At 45.7% G+C, this 17213-nt stretch overlaps 2 protein-coding genes across 3 annotated transcripts in view; one reads left to right on the top strand and one right to left on the bottom strand.

The window, feature by feature from the left end:
- DVL3 (dishevelled segment polarity protein 3) overlaps window positions 1-17213 on the bottom strand; it is a 324867-nt gene that overhangs the window by 245845 nt on the left and 61809 nt on the right. The gene's annotated exons all lie outside the window — the stretch shown is intronic.
- ABCC5 (ATP binding cassette subfamily C member 5) overlaps window positions 1-17213 on the top strand; it is a 102160-nt gene that overhangs the window by 64759 nt on the left and 20188 nt on the right. For both annotated transcript variants that reach the window (XM_049775811.1, XM_049775812.1), the window contains 8 exons: window positions 770-913; window positions 6149-6251; window positions 10222-10406; window positions 11003-11149; window positions 11419-11548; window positions 13188-13341; window positions 13433-13561; window positions 15551-15737. In XM_049775811.1, the coding sequence (XP_049631768.1) occupies window positions 770-913; window positions 6149-6251; window positions 10222-10406; window positions 11003-11149; window positions 11419-11548; window positions 13188-13341; window positions 13433-13561; window positions 15551-15737 (1179 nt within the window). The remainder of the gene's footprint in view (window positions 1-769; window positions 914-6148; window positions 6252-10221; window positions 10407-11002; window positions 11150-11418; window positions 11549-13187; window positions 13342-13432; window positions 13562-15550; window positions 15738-17213) is intronic.

Raw genomic sequence — 17213 nt, 5'->3', positions numbered from 1 at the left:
CGCTTGCCTTGCATGCAGAAAGTCAGTGGTTCAAATCCCGGCATCCCATATGGTTCCCCCGAGCCTGCTAGGAGCGATTTCTGGGCATAGAGCCAGGAAAAAACCCTGAGTGCTGCCAGGTATGACCCAAAAAACAAGTAAAATAAAATAAAATAAAAATAAAATTGTGCACAAGGGCTGGAGTGAATAGTACAGTTGCTAGGGCATTTGCCTTGCATGTGGCCAACCCAGGTTCAATCCCCAGCACTCATTTCTGTGACTACTGCCAGAAGTAATTCCTGAGTACTATGAATGAGGAGTAATCCCTGAGTACTTCTTGGTATGGCCCTAAAAGGAAAGAAAGAAAAAAAAAACCTGTATATCTGTGTTTCTTAGTTAAAAAAAAAAGAATATTGCTAAAAAGAGAAGGCAAGCCTCACATGCTCTTAGAAAAAAAATAGCAGTAGATTGACCCAGGGCAGCCACGATCCCTGTGTTTGTCTAAAGGGTCCTGTAAGAGTTCAGTCAAATGGTCAGTGCTGGGGCCGGAGAGATAGCATGGAGGTAAGGTGTTTGCCTTTCATGCAGAAGGACGTTGGTTTGAATCTCGGCATCCCTTTTGGTCCCCTGAGCCTGCCAGGGGCGATTTCTGAGCACAGAGCCAGGAGTAACCCCTGAGCGCTGCCAGGTATGACTCAAAAACAACAACAACAAAATGGTCCGCGCCCAGTTGGTACTGGATGTGTTTGCATAAACCCCCAGCTCTGTGTTATCACTGCCTTTTTCTCAGTACCTGGCAGACTGTGATGAAGTAATCTTCATGAAAGAGGGCTGCATCACCGAGAGAGGCACTCACGAAGAACTGATGCAGCTGAGCGGCGATTATGCAACCATTTTCAATAATCTGCTGCTGGGAGAGACACACCCTGTGGAGGTAGGACGCACCATATCTGCTTCATCTGCTCCCCTCTAAGCTCAGGGCAGGAGATATCGCACTGACATCTCATCAGGCATCCTATTCCCTGGGGCTTCTGGTTCCATAGTGGGCGAACTGGGCACAATGCTGAGACTGGCCAACCAGGGGCTCTTAGTCCTTGTATGGCAGCCAGGAGAAGGACCTGAAACCTGGGCATGTTGTGGTCTGAATCAGCACCTCTCCAGCCCTGATGGAATCATAGGAAGCTTCTTTGCCAATTCCCGGCCTGGGAAGAGGGGAAACAGCACATATTTGAAAGTGGACCAGAGTTTCTTGGTTCAGGGTACCGGCCACTCTCCTGATGACTGGGAAGGGAGCTTCATAGCTGTCGTCCTGTTGCAGCATTTCAGCAGAGCTCTGTGGCAAAATAGGACAATCACTCAATATTACAACCAAGGAAATAAAACGGAGCTCAAGACAGTGGTGCAACTTGCTCCCATAGGCAGTTGGACTTTGCTGTGTCCCCTCAGCTGTGCTGCCTGCTGCGGTGGCAGCTCAGACAGAGAATAGCTTCCTCCAGCTGTACTGGGATCTCCCACTCAGTCAAACACACAGACATGCTCTGAGGTTGCCATGGAAGAGGTTTTCCTTCCAGCCCTTGCTGTGCAGAACTCATTCTGGAGTCCCGTTAAGGTCCTAAGGAACACACTCCGGCAGGGCTCAGAGTTGCTTGTTGCAGTTCTGGGAGGTGCCTTAAGGCTGAGCATTTACCTTGTAAGCCTGAGGTTATGAATTGGATCCCCTAGAGCCACAACAAATTTGGCAATGTCCTGTGCACAATGAGGGGGTATGTGAACACCGCAACTAAAGTGTGGGCTCCCTAGTGATTCCTACAACTGAAAAAGATAATACGAGCAGGCTAAGGGAGATGGCTCCAAGGGATGGAACCAGTGTCTTGCATTCAAGAGGCCCAGGTTTAATCCTTAGCAACATGTGGTCCCCCAAGTACCACTAGGCATGGCCCCCCACAAAAAGAAAACCAAGCAAACAGAAAAGGTACGAGCACTGAGGGCAAGAGGCAGACCCCAGTCGGCTTCCTAGCAGAATGTCTATGATCCTAGTCAGCAGTACAGGGCATCAAATTACAAGAATAAATGAATGGAAGTCAAGGAAAAAGGGAGGAATGAAAGAGAAAAGAGCTTTGAAAAGGAAAAAAGTGATTCCTACTACCTAGTCACTGAGAAGGCCTCAGAGCTGCTAGCAGAGAGCAAATAGGACCCTTATTACAATCTTTGAGGTTTCATCGCCTTTGATTTCCAGTCCAGACTAATTGCTCATGACCCGCATGTTTTTAGGTCTCTTGGAAAAGTGACCTCACACCACAGCAGTCATTTATCCCAACAACAAAGCGGGGTGATTCAGAAACAAATGACAGAAGAGAGGGCAGTTTGGAGAATGCGCTCATGGTGAGACCCATGGGTGCCCTGGATTGGAGATGAGCAAGAACCCGTGTGGCACCTCTTCGGGGGGAGAGGGTGCTCCCTCCTTGGTTATGCAAGAGAGGACACCGTCCCCTCCTGCAGCAGAGGCATTTGGGGCCTGCTGTTTGCTCATGTGTGTGCTTGTGTATTTCTATCATCCTAGATTCACTTATTTGTTTTTGGTTCCTGGGCCACACCTAACAGTGCTAGGTGCTTCTCTCGCTTGGTGCTTGTGGCATTTTCTGGCAGTGCTCAGGGGAACACATGGTGCCAGGGATCAAACTTGGGTACCTGCATGCAAAAATCTGTGTTCCATTCTTGGGCTTTTTCTCTGGGTCCCTGACTTCATTTATTTATTTATTTTTGGATTTGGAGCCACATCTGGCAATACTCAGTCAGGTTCTGTTTAGGATTAATTTCTGGTGGAGCTTGGGGGGGGGACCATGTGGGATGCCAGGGATCGAACTATCACCCCTTCCCTCCTGACTTCATTTAAATAGGGTTTTTTGGGACTAGCAGAGAGCTCAAAAGACTGGAATACTTGCCTTGCATGCACTAGGCCCTCTGGCACCTTGGGATTCCTCTAAGCACCACTGGGTAAGGCCCAGGTGACCCTAAAAATTTTGTATACTAGTACTTGGAGGTGTAACTCCCATATTTATTGTTATCTATAGCTTCCATAGAAATAGCTGCTCTGGGTTTGCATTTATTTTTTCTTCTTCTTTTTTTTTTTTGTTTGTTTTTATTTTTTATTTTGGGCTACATCTGGTGATGTTCAGGGATTACTCTTGGTTCTACATTCAGAGTTACTCTGAGCGGGCTCAGAGGACCATATGGAAGACTGGGACTGAACCTGGGTCAGTCATATTCAAGGCAAATTCCCTACCCATAGTACTATTACTCTGGCTCCTTAGAGAAATGCTCCTGCATTTGTAAGTCCCTCTGACTTTTAGTTCTTCAGGTTATACATGCATCCCTATAAAGAAGAAGGAGAAATGAGGGCAGGAGACAAGCTAAAACATGAAAGGTGTAAGAAAGTAAAGAATATTGGAGGGGGTGGATAGATAGTACAGTGGCTAAGACACCTGCCTTGCACACAGCCGACTACGTTTGATCTGTAGCACCTCCTATAGTCCCCCAAGCACTACACAGAGCTAGGGATAAGTCCTGAACATTGCTGGTTGTAGCCACCAACAAACTAATAATAATAATAATAATAATAATAATAATAATAATAATAAAACAATTCCTTGACTTTCAGCAGCAAGAGAGTTAGTATAGTGGATAGGGCACTTGTATATAGCTCACCTCATCAGGGTTTGATTCCTGGCTCTCCATATAATCTTGTGAGCACCACCACACAGGGAAGCCAGCCCAGTGCTTGGGACTCATTCCAGGCTATGCTCAGGAGAACACATAGTACCAGGACTCAATCCAGGCCTCCTGCCTGCAAGGCATGTGTTCCAACCTATTGCTATTTCCCAAACCTAGAATCTTTTCAAGTCTCTATATATGGCCCTACATTTTAATATTTTCTGTTTTTCTTTTTAATACTAACTTAAAATGTCTACTTGGAGAGCAAGCTGGGAGACATGAAACTGTGATATAGAGTGAAATGTCATAAAAAGAATTTTAGAGAGCCCCCTTACGGCTTTTGCTCAGCCTTCTCTCCCTCTCTCCCTCCCTCCCTCCCTTCTTCGCCTTCCCCGCCCCTGCCCCGCACCCCCGTCCCCTCCCCTCCTCTCCTCTCCTCTCCTTACAAAGGGGTGGGGAAGAATTCTAGAGAGGGATCAGTGAGGTATCCCAAGGTGCCTTGCAGATGATGGCCAACCCTGGTTCTATCCCCAGATATCTTTGTGGTCCTCCAAGCCTGTCAGGAGTGATCCCTGAGTACAAAGTCAGGATTAACTTCTGAGCTTCACTGGGTGTGGCCACAAAACAAAACAAAATAAGAATTTCAGAAGTATCTATGATGTCAATTCTGTGTGGAGATTATTTGTTCTGTCTTGTTTTTTTTTTTTTTTTTTTGGTTTTTGGGCCACACCCTGTGATGCTCAGGGGTTACTCCTGGCTATGCGCTCAGAAGTTGCTCCTGGCTTCTTGGGGAACCATATGGGATGCCGGGGGATCGAACCGCGGTCCGTCCTAGGCTAGCGCAGGCAAGGCAGGCACCTTACCTCCAGCGCCACCGCCCGGCCCCATTTGTTCTGTCTTGTGATCCCTGTCAAAGACTAACCATGAGTGAGAAATCCTTGCTGGCTTGGCAGGACTCACAGCCTGGTGGGAACTCCATCTCTGCTTCCCCCCACCTCTGCCACACCTGGTAAAGCTCAGGTGTTACTCCTGGCTATGTGCTCAGGAATCGCTCCTGGCTTGGGGGACCATATGGGACGCCAGGGGATTGAACCTCCGTTCGTCCTAGACTAGCGCATGCAAGGCAGACGCCTTACCACTTGCGCTACTGTTCCAGCCCCTCCATCTCTGCTTTAATCCTCAGACTTGTACCAGAGCCTCTTCCCTCACCTCTCCGTCACCTTAGTAGCCACACACACTAAGTGATTATTGACAAAATTCTGAGGGGTAAAGAGGAATGAGCAGAGATCTTTGACCAGAGATTCCCAGGTTAATTTGACCTACCTTTTCCTTTTCAGAAAACAAAATCACCTAGCGTTCCCCCGCCCCCAACACCACCCCTGGAAATCTAATTTCTTTTTTTTTTTTTTTTTTTTTTTTTTTTGGTTTTTGGGCCACACCTGGCAGTGCTCAGGAGTTACTCCTGGCTGTCTGCTCAGAAATAGCTCCTGGCAGGCACGGGTGACCATATGGGACACCGGGATTCGAACCAACCACCTTAGGTCCTGATTCTGCTGCTTGCAAGGCAAACACCGCTGTGCTATCTCTCTGGGCCCGAAATCTAATTTCTTTTAGCCAACAAACTAGAACCACAGACATATCCTCCAGCACACATGCACACACAGTACTACTGTCTCCACTATGATTGTTTTAACTGTCCCATCCCTCAGGATTGGTATTGCCTACTTTGTGAACACTATCCTCAAAGAACCCAACTTCCCTCAGGAATGAGGTGAGATTAGAATCTCTCTGAATGAGAATAACTCCAATTGAGTGACTGAAATTGCTAAAGAGGGGCTTTCCAGGTGAAGAGTCAGTGTGGATACGGGTCCAGAAATGGGGAGTCCCAGTGTGGTGTGAGGAATGGACAAGAACCCTGAGAACTTGCTCACAGACCTTCCCAAGGTGCTGGGAAGAGTAACCACTCCCTGTGGCAACATGGGGGAAATACTGGAGCTGTGACTCGACTCTATGTGAGGGGCACTGAGAGAGCTGGAGCTTCAGGGACCCACCCTAACACTCAGCACATACCGGCATAGTGGAGAAGAGCACCAAGACCTCTGCATTTGCACTTTTAAGTCTAGTGACTTTAGGGAGTAACTGGGAGGAATTTAATGGAGTAACTGGGAGGAATTCAGATTTCACAGACTAAAGGAATTGAAGAACAGGAAGCAAGAGCTGAAGGCCCCATGAAAAGTTGGATATAACCCTTCATCAGAGCAGTAGTTGGGAGGACAATTCTACAACTCTGTCTTGTGGACTTTTGTCTGAGTGGCCATATTGGCCAGAAGAAAAAATTTTTACTGAGGTTATATAATCTTTCCTCACTTGAAGTGCCAATGATGTAACATTTGTAGCTGTTTTGACATGATCACCCATGGCCAACCTGATAAATATCTGATTTTCCTTTCAATACTAGATTAACTCAAAAAAGGAAACCAATAGCTCACAGAAGAAATCCCAAGACAAAGGTCCGAAACCTGGATCGGTCAAGAAGGAGAAAGCAGCAAAGCAAGAGGAAGGTAATATCCAAGCTGTGAGGTTTTAGATCTGTCGTGAGTTTATCAGAAATTGTGTCAAGTAGTATTTCATGGTATTGGCCTGTATTGTCTGTTGTGTAATATATCTGGCCTTATTTTTGTTACAACCAATTTTTTTTTGTGTTTAATGGTTTTGGTTTTTGGGCTACACTCAGGGATCACTCCTGGTGGTGCTCAGGAAACCATATGGGATGCTAGAAATTGAACCCAGGTTGACCACATGCAGTGCAAAACTATCTCTCGGACCTCTTAACAAATTCTTGTGTAGTAAGTACCAAGAGGCACCTTCTTTATTTATTTATTTTTTTTTGGTGGCCACACCCGGCAGTGCTCAGGGCTTACTCCTGGCTCTAGGCTCAGAAATCGCCTCAGAAATGGCAGGCTCAGGGGACCATATGGGATGCCAGGATTCAAACCACCATCCTTCTGCATGAAAGGCAAATGCCTTACCTCCATGCTATCTCTCTGGTCCCATGGCACCTTCTTTGTTGGGTTTGGTTCAGGCTTAGGCTATAAGCTTAGGCAATAACCACTAGGGTATTGGAGCAATTGTAAGTAGATATGGCACTTGCCTTGCACATGCCTGACCCGGGTTTGATCCCCAGCATCCCATATGGTGCCACCAGCAATCTTGAGTGCAGAGCCAGAAATAATGCTAGAGCATTTCTGGATGTGGTCCAAGAACAAAATAAAAAGAATGACCTCTAATTGTAAGCTTGATCTTGTTATGCCTGACTGGGAACTATTGCTGAGTCATCCTGATTAAGGAGAGTGAGATGGTGCCAAGAAGTAGCCCCTTCCTTCTTGTGACTCATTCTACAAGCATACCTATGGCCTTCTTAGAATCACATGTTCCCGTCACTGATTGCTGATTGTCCTGGTGGTTGCAGCAGGATAGAGACTTTCCTTCCTTGACTTTCCCTGCTCAGAGCCTTTGGTCCTGTTTTAGCCTCTTTCTCTTATCAACTGAAAAATAAATAGGCAGTTAGAACTATTTGCTATCGCACCTAATTCTATTGCACTTCGAATTCACCTCGAGAATTCTAAGTACTGAGAAGTTTAACTTAAAAAAATAGTTAAGGATACAACCCTACAAAAGTGTTTTTCTTTGGGCTAAACTGAGTATGCTGGTTTGTAAATTACTGTCTGAAACATTAAAGCAATGAAAAAAAAGTGCAAACTTACTTTAGAAGTTCCCTTTTTGTTGAATTACCTCATCTCTTCTTTATTGTTTTTATTTTTGAGCCACACCAGACTGTGCTCAGGGCTTACTCCAGGCTCTGTGCTTAGGAATCACACCTGTCAGGCTCGGGAGAGTTTATGGGATGTCAGGGATTGAACCCAGCTCAACCGCGTATAAGGCTTCTCTTTCTGCTGTCCTATTGCTGTGGCCCGAGTCATCTTATCTCTGATATCTGGAATTCAGGATCTTGCCTAGGTTTTCCCTTGCTATGGAAATGGGCCTGGACCAAAACTCAAAAAAGCTGGAGTGTGGGCTTTGCATGTTGGAGCCCCAAGTTCAATCCCTGACATTATGTGTTCCACCAAACACCACTGAGAGTTGCCTTTCCCTCAAAAATATTTCAGATAGGGCTGTTTTCACTTCCTTGTTATTTTGGGGGAGAAGTGAGGGAAAGAGATGCAGTGTCAGACATTGAACTAGGACTCCCCCACTGTCTAGCTGTGTGCTCCAGCCCTTGAGTCCATCTCCCCAGCCTGTTTCTTTGTTTTTAAAGCTATGGCATTTACTGATTTGTTGTTGACTATCCTGATTTTCCAGTCCCCATCTCTTCAGATAAACCATATGAGATAATAATTCACATACACACGCACACAAATGCATACCAAATATAGGATTTATCAGATGGCATTGTAAAATAACACACACAGAAAAATTAAATTTGAATTTAGGTCTTATAGAAAATATCTTATACGTGCATGCACACAGCACAGAAGGCTGCAAGGCAAGTGCCTAATCTTGCCATCAGTCGTGGATAATTCAGTATAGGAGCCAGAGTAATAGTACAGTGGGTAGGACATTTGCCTTGCTCATGGCCAACCTGGGTTTGATCCCCAATACCCCATACGCTCCCCTAAGCCCTAAGCTAGGAGTGATCCCTGTTTACTTTAGAGTCAGTAACCTCTGAGCACCAAAACAACAACAAAATAATTCAGTATCCTTAGGAAACATTTGTTCTCATCTATGTGGCCATTAACTGTGACACTGTATGAGGCTCCATTTGTGACTTGTTTGCAGATAACTAAACAGTCTGAGTGGTAGAGCGCAGAGGCTGAGCCCAGGATATGGCTCAGTGGTCAGCATGAGCCTTGTACAGGTGCATCCATGACTTCATTCCCCAGCCTCACATGGCCTTGGCCAAACATTGCAGCAACAACTAGAGACAAGTTCTTCTAGCCGAGTTCTTTCTCTCTGTCCTATCAGCAAAACATTCAATACCATATAGTAACTGCAGAGAGACTGAAGGAACTGAGAGACTTCCTCAGTCAATGTGCTATTGCATTTGCCTCCTGATGTCCTGTCCTCATTGCCTGAGCAATGAGGTTCTGGCCCTGAGCATCTCTGACCAGAGTTTGGCAGCTGCCTCTTCTGAGCTCTCACCATTAGTCAGCAAGTCAGATGTGGTTTAAGAGAGCAGCCAGTGCACTTTCCTACCTTTGTGGCCTAACCTTTGCCCTCTGAGCTAAACAGAGCACACACCCTGCTTACTTCTAACCTCCTAAGCATACCCTGTTTTTTCCCTATTTCCCTAAACACACAGAGCTCAAAATAAAGCAAGTTGTCTCCCTGAAGTGGCGCGGATGGTTTAAATTTATAAATCTGTAAATCACCTGGGATCTGACATCATAGGCATCTACACCATGTCAGCTGCTGTCCACCTCTTATTCCTGTTTTCTCTTCCTGACCTTTTTTATCTTGAAACAGAAGTTCAAGAGTCTCCTCTGACCACACTGCTGGTCAGCCGTACAGCTCTGCCCCTCAGGGCACATACAGCTATTCTGGACTGGTTTGGTTGTTTGCATTTTACTATTCCTTCCACACTTCTGAATCTACTTTCCTTATCTCCTTTGCCCATGGGATCTTCACTGTGGGGTGCACTGTGACTCCCGACTTAGTCTGTCCTGTGACTTCCCCCTCCCAGTGCCCCTGTGAACTGAGGTTAGGAACACCAAGTACCCCACACCAAGCTTTGTACTGTGCTGAGCACTATACATAATCAAATCTCATAATCAAATACAAGTCTTGTAGTCAAAAAAAAAAAAAAGAAAAAAAAAAAAAAACCAAGTCTCATAATCACCTGCTAATTGCTCTATCTGTTCCGCCAGACTGGAAACATCCTCAGCCAGCTCTAAGGGCAGGCAGGGACCTCAGGTCATTCTCCTGACCCTGCAGGCCTCAGCCTGGGCCTGGTGCCTAGCAGATATTCAGATTTTTTTGTTTGTTATTTTTGTTTTGGGGCCACACTTGGTGGTGCTCCTGGCCCTGCACTCAGGAATCATTTCTGGCTGTGCTTGGGGAAGTGGATGAGGTGCCAGGAATCGATTTCCAGTCAGCCAAGTACAAGACAAGCACTCTACCCACTGTACTATCTCTCCAGCCTCAGATATTTAGATTTTAAATAGAGGAGTGGGTTCTTCTGATTATAAAAAGACCAAAGTATAAGGCCAGGGGCTGGAAAGATATGCATGAGATCAGGTGCTTGCCTGGCATGCGACACATAGGCTATGACCCTGACTTCAGTGCCCAACAGCACATATGAGGGTTATTCAGAGTACAGAACCAGGAGTAGCCCCAGTACTCTGGCAGATGGGGCCTGACTAATTCCAGTTTAGGGCCTGTGAAACGCCAGACTTGTGACTGCTGCACTGATGTAACTTCATTCTGGAAAAGCAGCTTTTCCCTTCACGTTTATGTTCTTTTGTTTTTCTTCAGGGCAACTGGTGCAAGCAGAAGAGAAGGGGCAGGGTTCAGTACCCTGGTCAGTATATGGAGTCTACATCCAGGCTGCAGGGGGCCCCCTGGCATTCCTGTTCATTCTCTCCCTCTTCATGCTGAACGTGGGTAGCACTGCCTTCAGCACCTGGTGGCTGAGTTACTGGATCAAGCAAGGAAGTGGGGTGAGAGTCCTCATTAAGGGACAATTGTCCCATCTGACAATATGGGCTTCTTAAGGAGAGAGGATCACCCTGGGTGAGAAAGATGGAGGGTGAGGGTGTGGCACAGTGGAAGAATATAGGCCTCACCTGCCTGAGGTCCCAGTTTGATTCCAGGTACCACGTATAGACATATACCTACACATATACACACAGTATATACATACATGCATACTACACATTCCATATATATACCACACATGTACCACGCATAGCACATACTATGCACATGACACACCATCCATCTATATCATATACACCATACATCTCACATCCATACCATACACATGGCATGTATGACACTCCACACATACCACATCATATCCTACACATTTACCACATTCATACCATACACAGACATATACAGACATATATACGCATATCACACATACATGTGGACAAAGGAAAGACGAGTTCCTCAGATAACCTCCAAGAGAGTTGCTCCCCAGCTTCCGTATGGAGCAGTAGCAATAGGGCCTGTGCCTGTCCACCTGAAGAGGGAAGAGGGGCCACGCCTGTCTGGGCACATATCTGCCCTGATGGAGTCTTGTCCCCCACAGAACACCACAGTGGTGGAGGGCAACAGGACTGTCGTGAGCGGCAGCATGAAAGACAACCCTCTCCTGCACTATTACATAAGCATCTATACCCTCTCCATGGTGGTCATGCTGATTCTGAAAGCCATCCGCGGTGTGGTGTTTGTCAAGGTAGGCTGTGGGGCCCACCTTCTTCTCCCCAGGGGACTAATCAGCCTAGCATGGACATGGCATCTCCTGGGTCATTGTGAAGATGGAGGTGCCCTCCCCAGAACATGACAGCCTGAGCAGAAATTATCTGCATTTCCTCTGCCTCTTACTGCTTACTACCAGATCCTTCCCCAAAGGATGTTTGCCCTGCTGTACTCACTGAGCATGTGGAAACAAGCGAGCTGAGTCCCTGGGACTTGGGTCTGACCCCCTTGTGCCCTGTCCCATAGGGCACCCTGCGCGCCTCCTCCAGGCTCCACGATGAGCTTTTCCGGAGGATCCTGAGAAGCCCCATGAAGTTTTTCGACACTACCCCCACAGGAAGAATTCTCAACAGGTTTTCCAAAGACATGGATGAAGGTAATGCTCTTCTTCTGCTGCCAGAAGTCTAGGATCACTGTCCAAATGGCCCATCTGATCCACCTTTAGATCTGAGAGTTCAGTAGCTGTGGGGTTACTACTAGAAACATTGTCAGTTGGGCTTCTTCTTGTTTCAACTGGTATTTGGATTCTGGACTCCGAAAAGACGTTTGTCTTTTTTATTTTTATTTTTTGACAGTGTCATGAATTGAACCCAGGGCCTCCCATACACAGTTATGTGCACTACACTAAATCTCAGGTAGTCTCAAGTAAATCTACTACACTAAATCTCAGGTAGTCTCAGGTAAATCTACTACACTAAATCTCAGGTAATCTCAGTGTACTACACTAAATCTCAGCCCTAAAAAAAACCCACTTAATTTTGTTTTGTTTTTATCTTTTGGTTTGGAGACACACGTGGGTGGCACTCCAAAGTTACTCCTTGCTCTGCACTCAGAAATTGTTCCTGGTGAACTTGGGAGACCTTTGAGCTCACACACCTCAGTTTCATTCAGAATGGCTCTTTTTAATTCAAACTTCACGAACAACTGCTCCTGCTGGGCTCACACACACCACAGTTCAATTCAAAATGGCACCTTTTTTTTTTTTAAGTCCAAACTCCACCCACAGCCCAATGCTACTCCTGCTGGGCTCACACACCTTAGTTCAAGTCACCATTGGAATATACCAGGGATCAAATCTGGCTTAGCAACATGCAAGGCAAGTGCCTTATCTGCTGTACTATCTCTCTGACCAGTTTTTTTGGTTTTTATTTTTTTGGATTTTGGGTCACACCCGGCAGCACTCGGGTTTCTCTTAACTCTGTGTTCAGAAATCATTGCTGGCAGGCATGGGAAACCATATGGGATGCTGGGATTTGAACCACTGTTTGTCCTGGATAGATTGCTTGCAAGGCAAATGCCCTACCACTGTGCTATCTCTTGGGCCCCATTAAACCCTACAGCACCCAGGCGGTCTCCCATCCAAGTACTAACCAGGCCTGACCCTGCTTAGCTTTCAAGATCAAACGAGATCAGGCATGTTCAGGGTGGTGTGGTCATACGTTCTTAAATTTTAGTGCCAATTTATTGGTATTGTTAAGGAAAACAAATCTTTATTTTTATTTTATATTTAGAGCCAAATTCCAGCTATTATACATGGCTCATGCATTAATTTGTAAAGAGAAGGCATGTTTTAATGGTTTATGTCACACATGAAACAAAAGAGAGTGTGAGAGAGAAAGACTGCTTTTATTTCTTTGGAACTAGAGAAAACAGAATGACTGGGCCTCTAGATTTTTTTCTTTGCTCTGACTGTTGCTTTTTGTCTTGCTGGCACTTGTTTTTGGTTTGAGAGCCACACCCAGCTATGCTCAGTCCTCGGGGTTTACTCCTTGCTTTGTGCTTAGGGTTCACTCCTGGAGGAGCTGGGTGGGGCATATATGGCAATGGAGATTGAATCCAGGCCAGCTGTGTGCAAAGCAAGAGCCCTACTTGCTATACTATTTTTCATCTTGCTTTCTCATCTAGATTTCACAGTGGGATTTTATGAAATCTCTTTTTGGGTATAAAATTTTCTGGTGGCCCTTTATGCTTGAGGGTTCTGGAACCTGATGCTTGTCCATTTGTTCTTTCCCCAGTGGATGTGCGTTTGCCCTTCCAGGCTGAGATGTTCATCCAGAATGTCTTCCTGGTCTTCTTCTGTGTGGGTATGATCGCAGGAGTGTTCCCTTGGTTTCTTGTGGCCGTGGGGCCCCTTGTCATCCTTTTTGCAGTTCTGCACATTGTTTCCAGGTAATCAGAAAGGGCTGGTGTCTCCCTGCACCAGGGTTGAAGCCAGGGTCACTTATCCATCCCTCTGAGAGTTGGTGCCTTCTCTCTCCAGGGTCCTGATTCGAGAGTTAAAACGTCTGGACAACATCACACAGTCTCCCTTCCTCTCCCACATCACGTCCAGTATACAGGGGCTGGCCACCATCCATGCCTACAGCAAAGGGCAGGAATTTCTGCACAGGTCAGTGTGGTGGTGGGGGCCATGGAACCAGCATGTTGGGATATAGGAGTCTGAGAGTGCCTCAAGACAGCTGGGGAGAATAAAGCTCAGTACTGAAAGTATTCGTGACCAATGGTATCTACTTAAAAGTCAACAGTTTAATAGAAAAAAATATTATAAAAGGAAGTAAGCTAAAGAAATAAATAGAAAAATAAAAGGCCCTTGCTGAAGTTGGCTGGAAAGATAGTATAGTAATTGGAATGCTTTCCTTGATTATGCTGAGCCCAATTCAATGCCCAGTTCCCCATATGGTCCCTTAAGCCCTACCAGGAATGATCCCTGAGCACAGAGCCAGGAGTAAGTCCTGAATCTTACCTCCCCCACACTCCCCAAAAGTAACCCCAACAGCACTTGCTTAAAGTCCAGGAAGATGAATGGCTCAGGGGCTGGAATGCATTGCTTGGCAAGCAGAGACTCCTGCTCTGCACCTGAGTGAGTGGTACTCTGAGCCTTCTGCTCTGTAGGATGGGATGGCACTGTCTGTGCACCGCTTTGCCAACAGTTGTCTTTCCATTCTGGCGGTCCAGTTTCCTAGTGAATTGCTGCATGACCTCAGGAAACAAGAACCATTCTGCCCAAAGTAGCATGTGGGTAGACTGCTTCTACCCTCCTGTCCTCAGTTGGAGAGTTGTTTTTTAATTCTGGACCATTTCTGCAATTTACTTCTGTAACTTCCCCCTGTCCCCTTGAGAAAATGACCGCAGACAGCAGACATTTTTCTGAAGCTCAACATAGCTTCATTGGGTCTTCATCCCCTTTGCTGCTAAAGTAGATACTTTCCTGATGTCTTTAATGTTTTGGTTTACTTATTTTTGAGCCTCTCCAAATGTGGTGGGGGACATCAGAACTATTTCTGGGGGGTACTCAGAGGAACCTATGCTGGGGTCAAACTTGGAACTTTGTGCATTCAAGGCATGTGATCCAGCCCTTTGGGGATTCTTCTTCTTTCCCCTACCTGTCTTTCCTTTCCTTCTGTGACCAGTATTGCTATGACCAGGGGTTACACACACACACTTGGCTGTGGTGTATGCACATTTAATTGTGTTTGCTGGTGTTGCTTACACATTTGGCTGTGGTGCTGTTTGATGATCACATTCGTGTGTGTGTGTGTGTGTGTGTGAGAGAGAGAGAGAGAGGAGGAGAGAGGAGGAGAGAGAGAGAGTAGAGAGAGAGAGAGAGAGAGAGAGAGAGAGAGAGAGAGAGAGAGAGATAATACCGAGATTTGGAGCTGTACTAGGCAGTGTTCAAGATTACTCCTGGCTCTGAATTCAGATTTACTCCTGGTGGTACTTAACGACCATCTGAGGTGCTAAAGATGGAATTTGAGTTGTTCACATGCAAGGCAAATACCGTGCCTGCTATACTATCAAGCCTGCCCCTAGAAGGCCACAATCTTTAGTTGTGGTGCCTTTGGAATCCTAGGTGGCAGAGCTGTCAGGACCAAGCACATGTGGTGGTATCAAGGAACTCAAGACCTACTACTGCCAGGATAGACACTTAAGACAGACACTAAGTCACTAAGTTCCTCCCTCTTTCAGGTCTCTTTCTTATTCCTCTGTAAGGGAAAGACTAGAAATCTCATCTCCCCCTCTTTGTGAAGCCTGAATCAGTCCACACTACTAAAAATCTCTGTACACTCCCTAGTTCCAAAACAGGATCCTGAAATATCATCCTTTCTTTCTTATTTATTTGTTTGTTTATTTATTTATTTTTTGGTTTTTGGGTCACACCCGGCGGCGCTCAGGAGTTACTCCTGGCTCTATGCTCAGAAATCGCTCCTGGGATGCCGGGATTTGAACCACTGTCCTTCTTCTGCATGCAAGGCAAATGCCTTACCTACATGCTGTGTCTCTAGCCCCCATCCTTTCTAATTTATCCTAAACTGTGCATCATTTTCAATCAAGGTTGGGAAGTTCTTTGTTTTCTTAGTACATGTTCTGTCTTCCCCAGGTACCAGGAGCTCCTGGATAGTAACCAAAGGCCTTTCTTCCTGTTTACGTGTGCGATGCGGTGGCTGGCTGTGCGGCTGGATCTCATCAGCATTGCCCTCATCACCACCACCGCATTGATGATCGTTCTCATGCATGGGCAGATCCCCCCAGCCTACTCAGGCCTCGCCATTTCCTACGCTGTCCAGGTCAGACTCTGCACTGGGTTGCCCTCTGCTCATCTGAGTCCTTCCTGTGTAGGCCTGGGGGAGAAATATTGGGGCTCTCCACTATTCACCTATTTCTCCTGAACACAATCATTGTGTTTTTTAATACCATTCAAGATAGGGTTTCATGCAAACAACCTTTCAACACGACACCCTTTCCAGTCACCCTACCTTTAGTAAACTCAAGTTCTATAGACCAGTTCTCAGGTTCTGTTATATATTCCCATTTGTTATCCCCTTATTAGGTTTCTTTATATCCCACATAGGAGATCATTTTGGTTTGGAGACCATGCTCAGCCGTGCTCAGAGCTTAATTCCCGGGTCTGCTGCATGCAAGTCAAGTGTCTTAACTCCCTGTTCTACCTCTTTGGCCCTTTTTTTGTTTTTTGTTTGTTTTGGGGATTCACACCTGGTGGTGCTCAGGAGTTACTTACTCATGGCTCTGCACTCAGAAATTACTTCTGGCAGGCTTAGGGGACCATTTGGAATGCTGGAGATTGAACCTAGGCTGACTGCATGCAAGGCAAATACCCTACATGCTGTAGTATCATTCTGGCCCGTTTCTTACTTATAGTTTCTGTTGTCACCTTATCTTATCTCTAGATTTTTTTCTTCATCTTCTTTGAAACCCTGTTATCCTCATTAGTTGCATTCCCTTTCTAGGCCCCTGATTTTTCAAAGTGATACATGTGTAAACCCTTCTGGTGTCCCAGAATTGTTGAAGGTTTTTAAAGAATCTCTAAAAAAAAAAAAAAGTAGGAACTTGAACACAACTAAGGTAGCTGAATTAGAGGAATTAGCGTTATTTTTCCTAGATGTGATGATGGTCTTCATATTTTAAGGAGACACAAACTGAAATACTTAGTAGTGAAATGACATGATAACTTGAATTTGCTTCCAGGTAATAATAGAAGGATGGGATGAATAGGATGGATGGAACAGTACTGTCTATGATTTGTCAAATTTTTAAGATGCAGAAGTTCACTTCGCTGTTTTTTTTCATATAGATTTGCAGGTTTTCCATACAAGAAAAATGAACAACCAAGTAAAACCCAGGAAATGTGCATGTTCAGAGACACCCAAAGGTGTCTTGGCCTCTAAATAGAGAGCACTTTGTCTGTAGGTAGCATTTCCCACTTCTTATGGTAGGTGCACAGGGGCTCTGTCATTATTAGGGATCACTCACTTTTCTTCACTGGCCTTCCTGGTGCTTGCTTCTCCTTGAGTTTCCCACAGGAGGCTCTATGTGTTGTAAAGGCCACAATAAGTATAGTCACAAGGAGAAGGCCATATCTGGGAATGGAAAGACAGGCAGAAGACCTGAGGATACTGTTTACACCCATGCATTGCAGTTTATGGGGGCTAATAAATAAGAGGAAATACCTCAGTCTCAGCTGTTTCCTATGTGTGAAATCTGATGCCCTGCAGGAAGAACTTTCTAGCATGTGACTGAGTTAT

The sequence above is a fragment of the Suncus etruscus genome, chromosome 6 (genome assembly GCF_024139225.1).
Source record: "Suncus etruscus isolate mSunEtr1 chromosome 6, mSunEtr1.pri.cur, whole genome shotgun sequence".
NCBI classification, from domain to species: domain Eukaryota; kingdom Metazoa; phylum Chordata; class Mammalia; order Eulipotyphla; family Soricidae; genus Suncus; species Suncus etruscus.
This window is presented reverse-complemented; position numbering and strand designations above follow the sequence as displayed.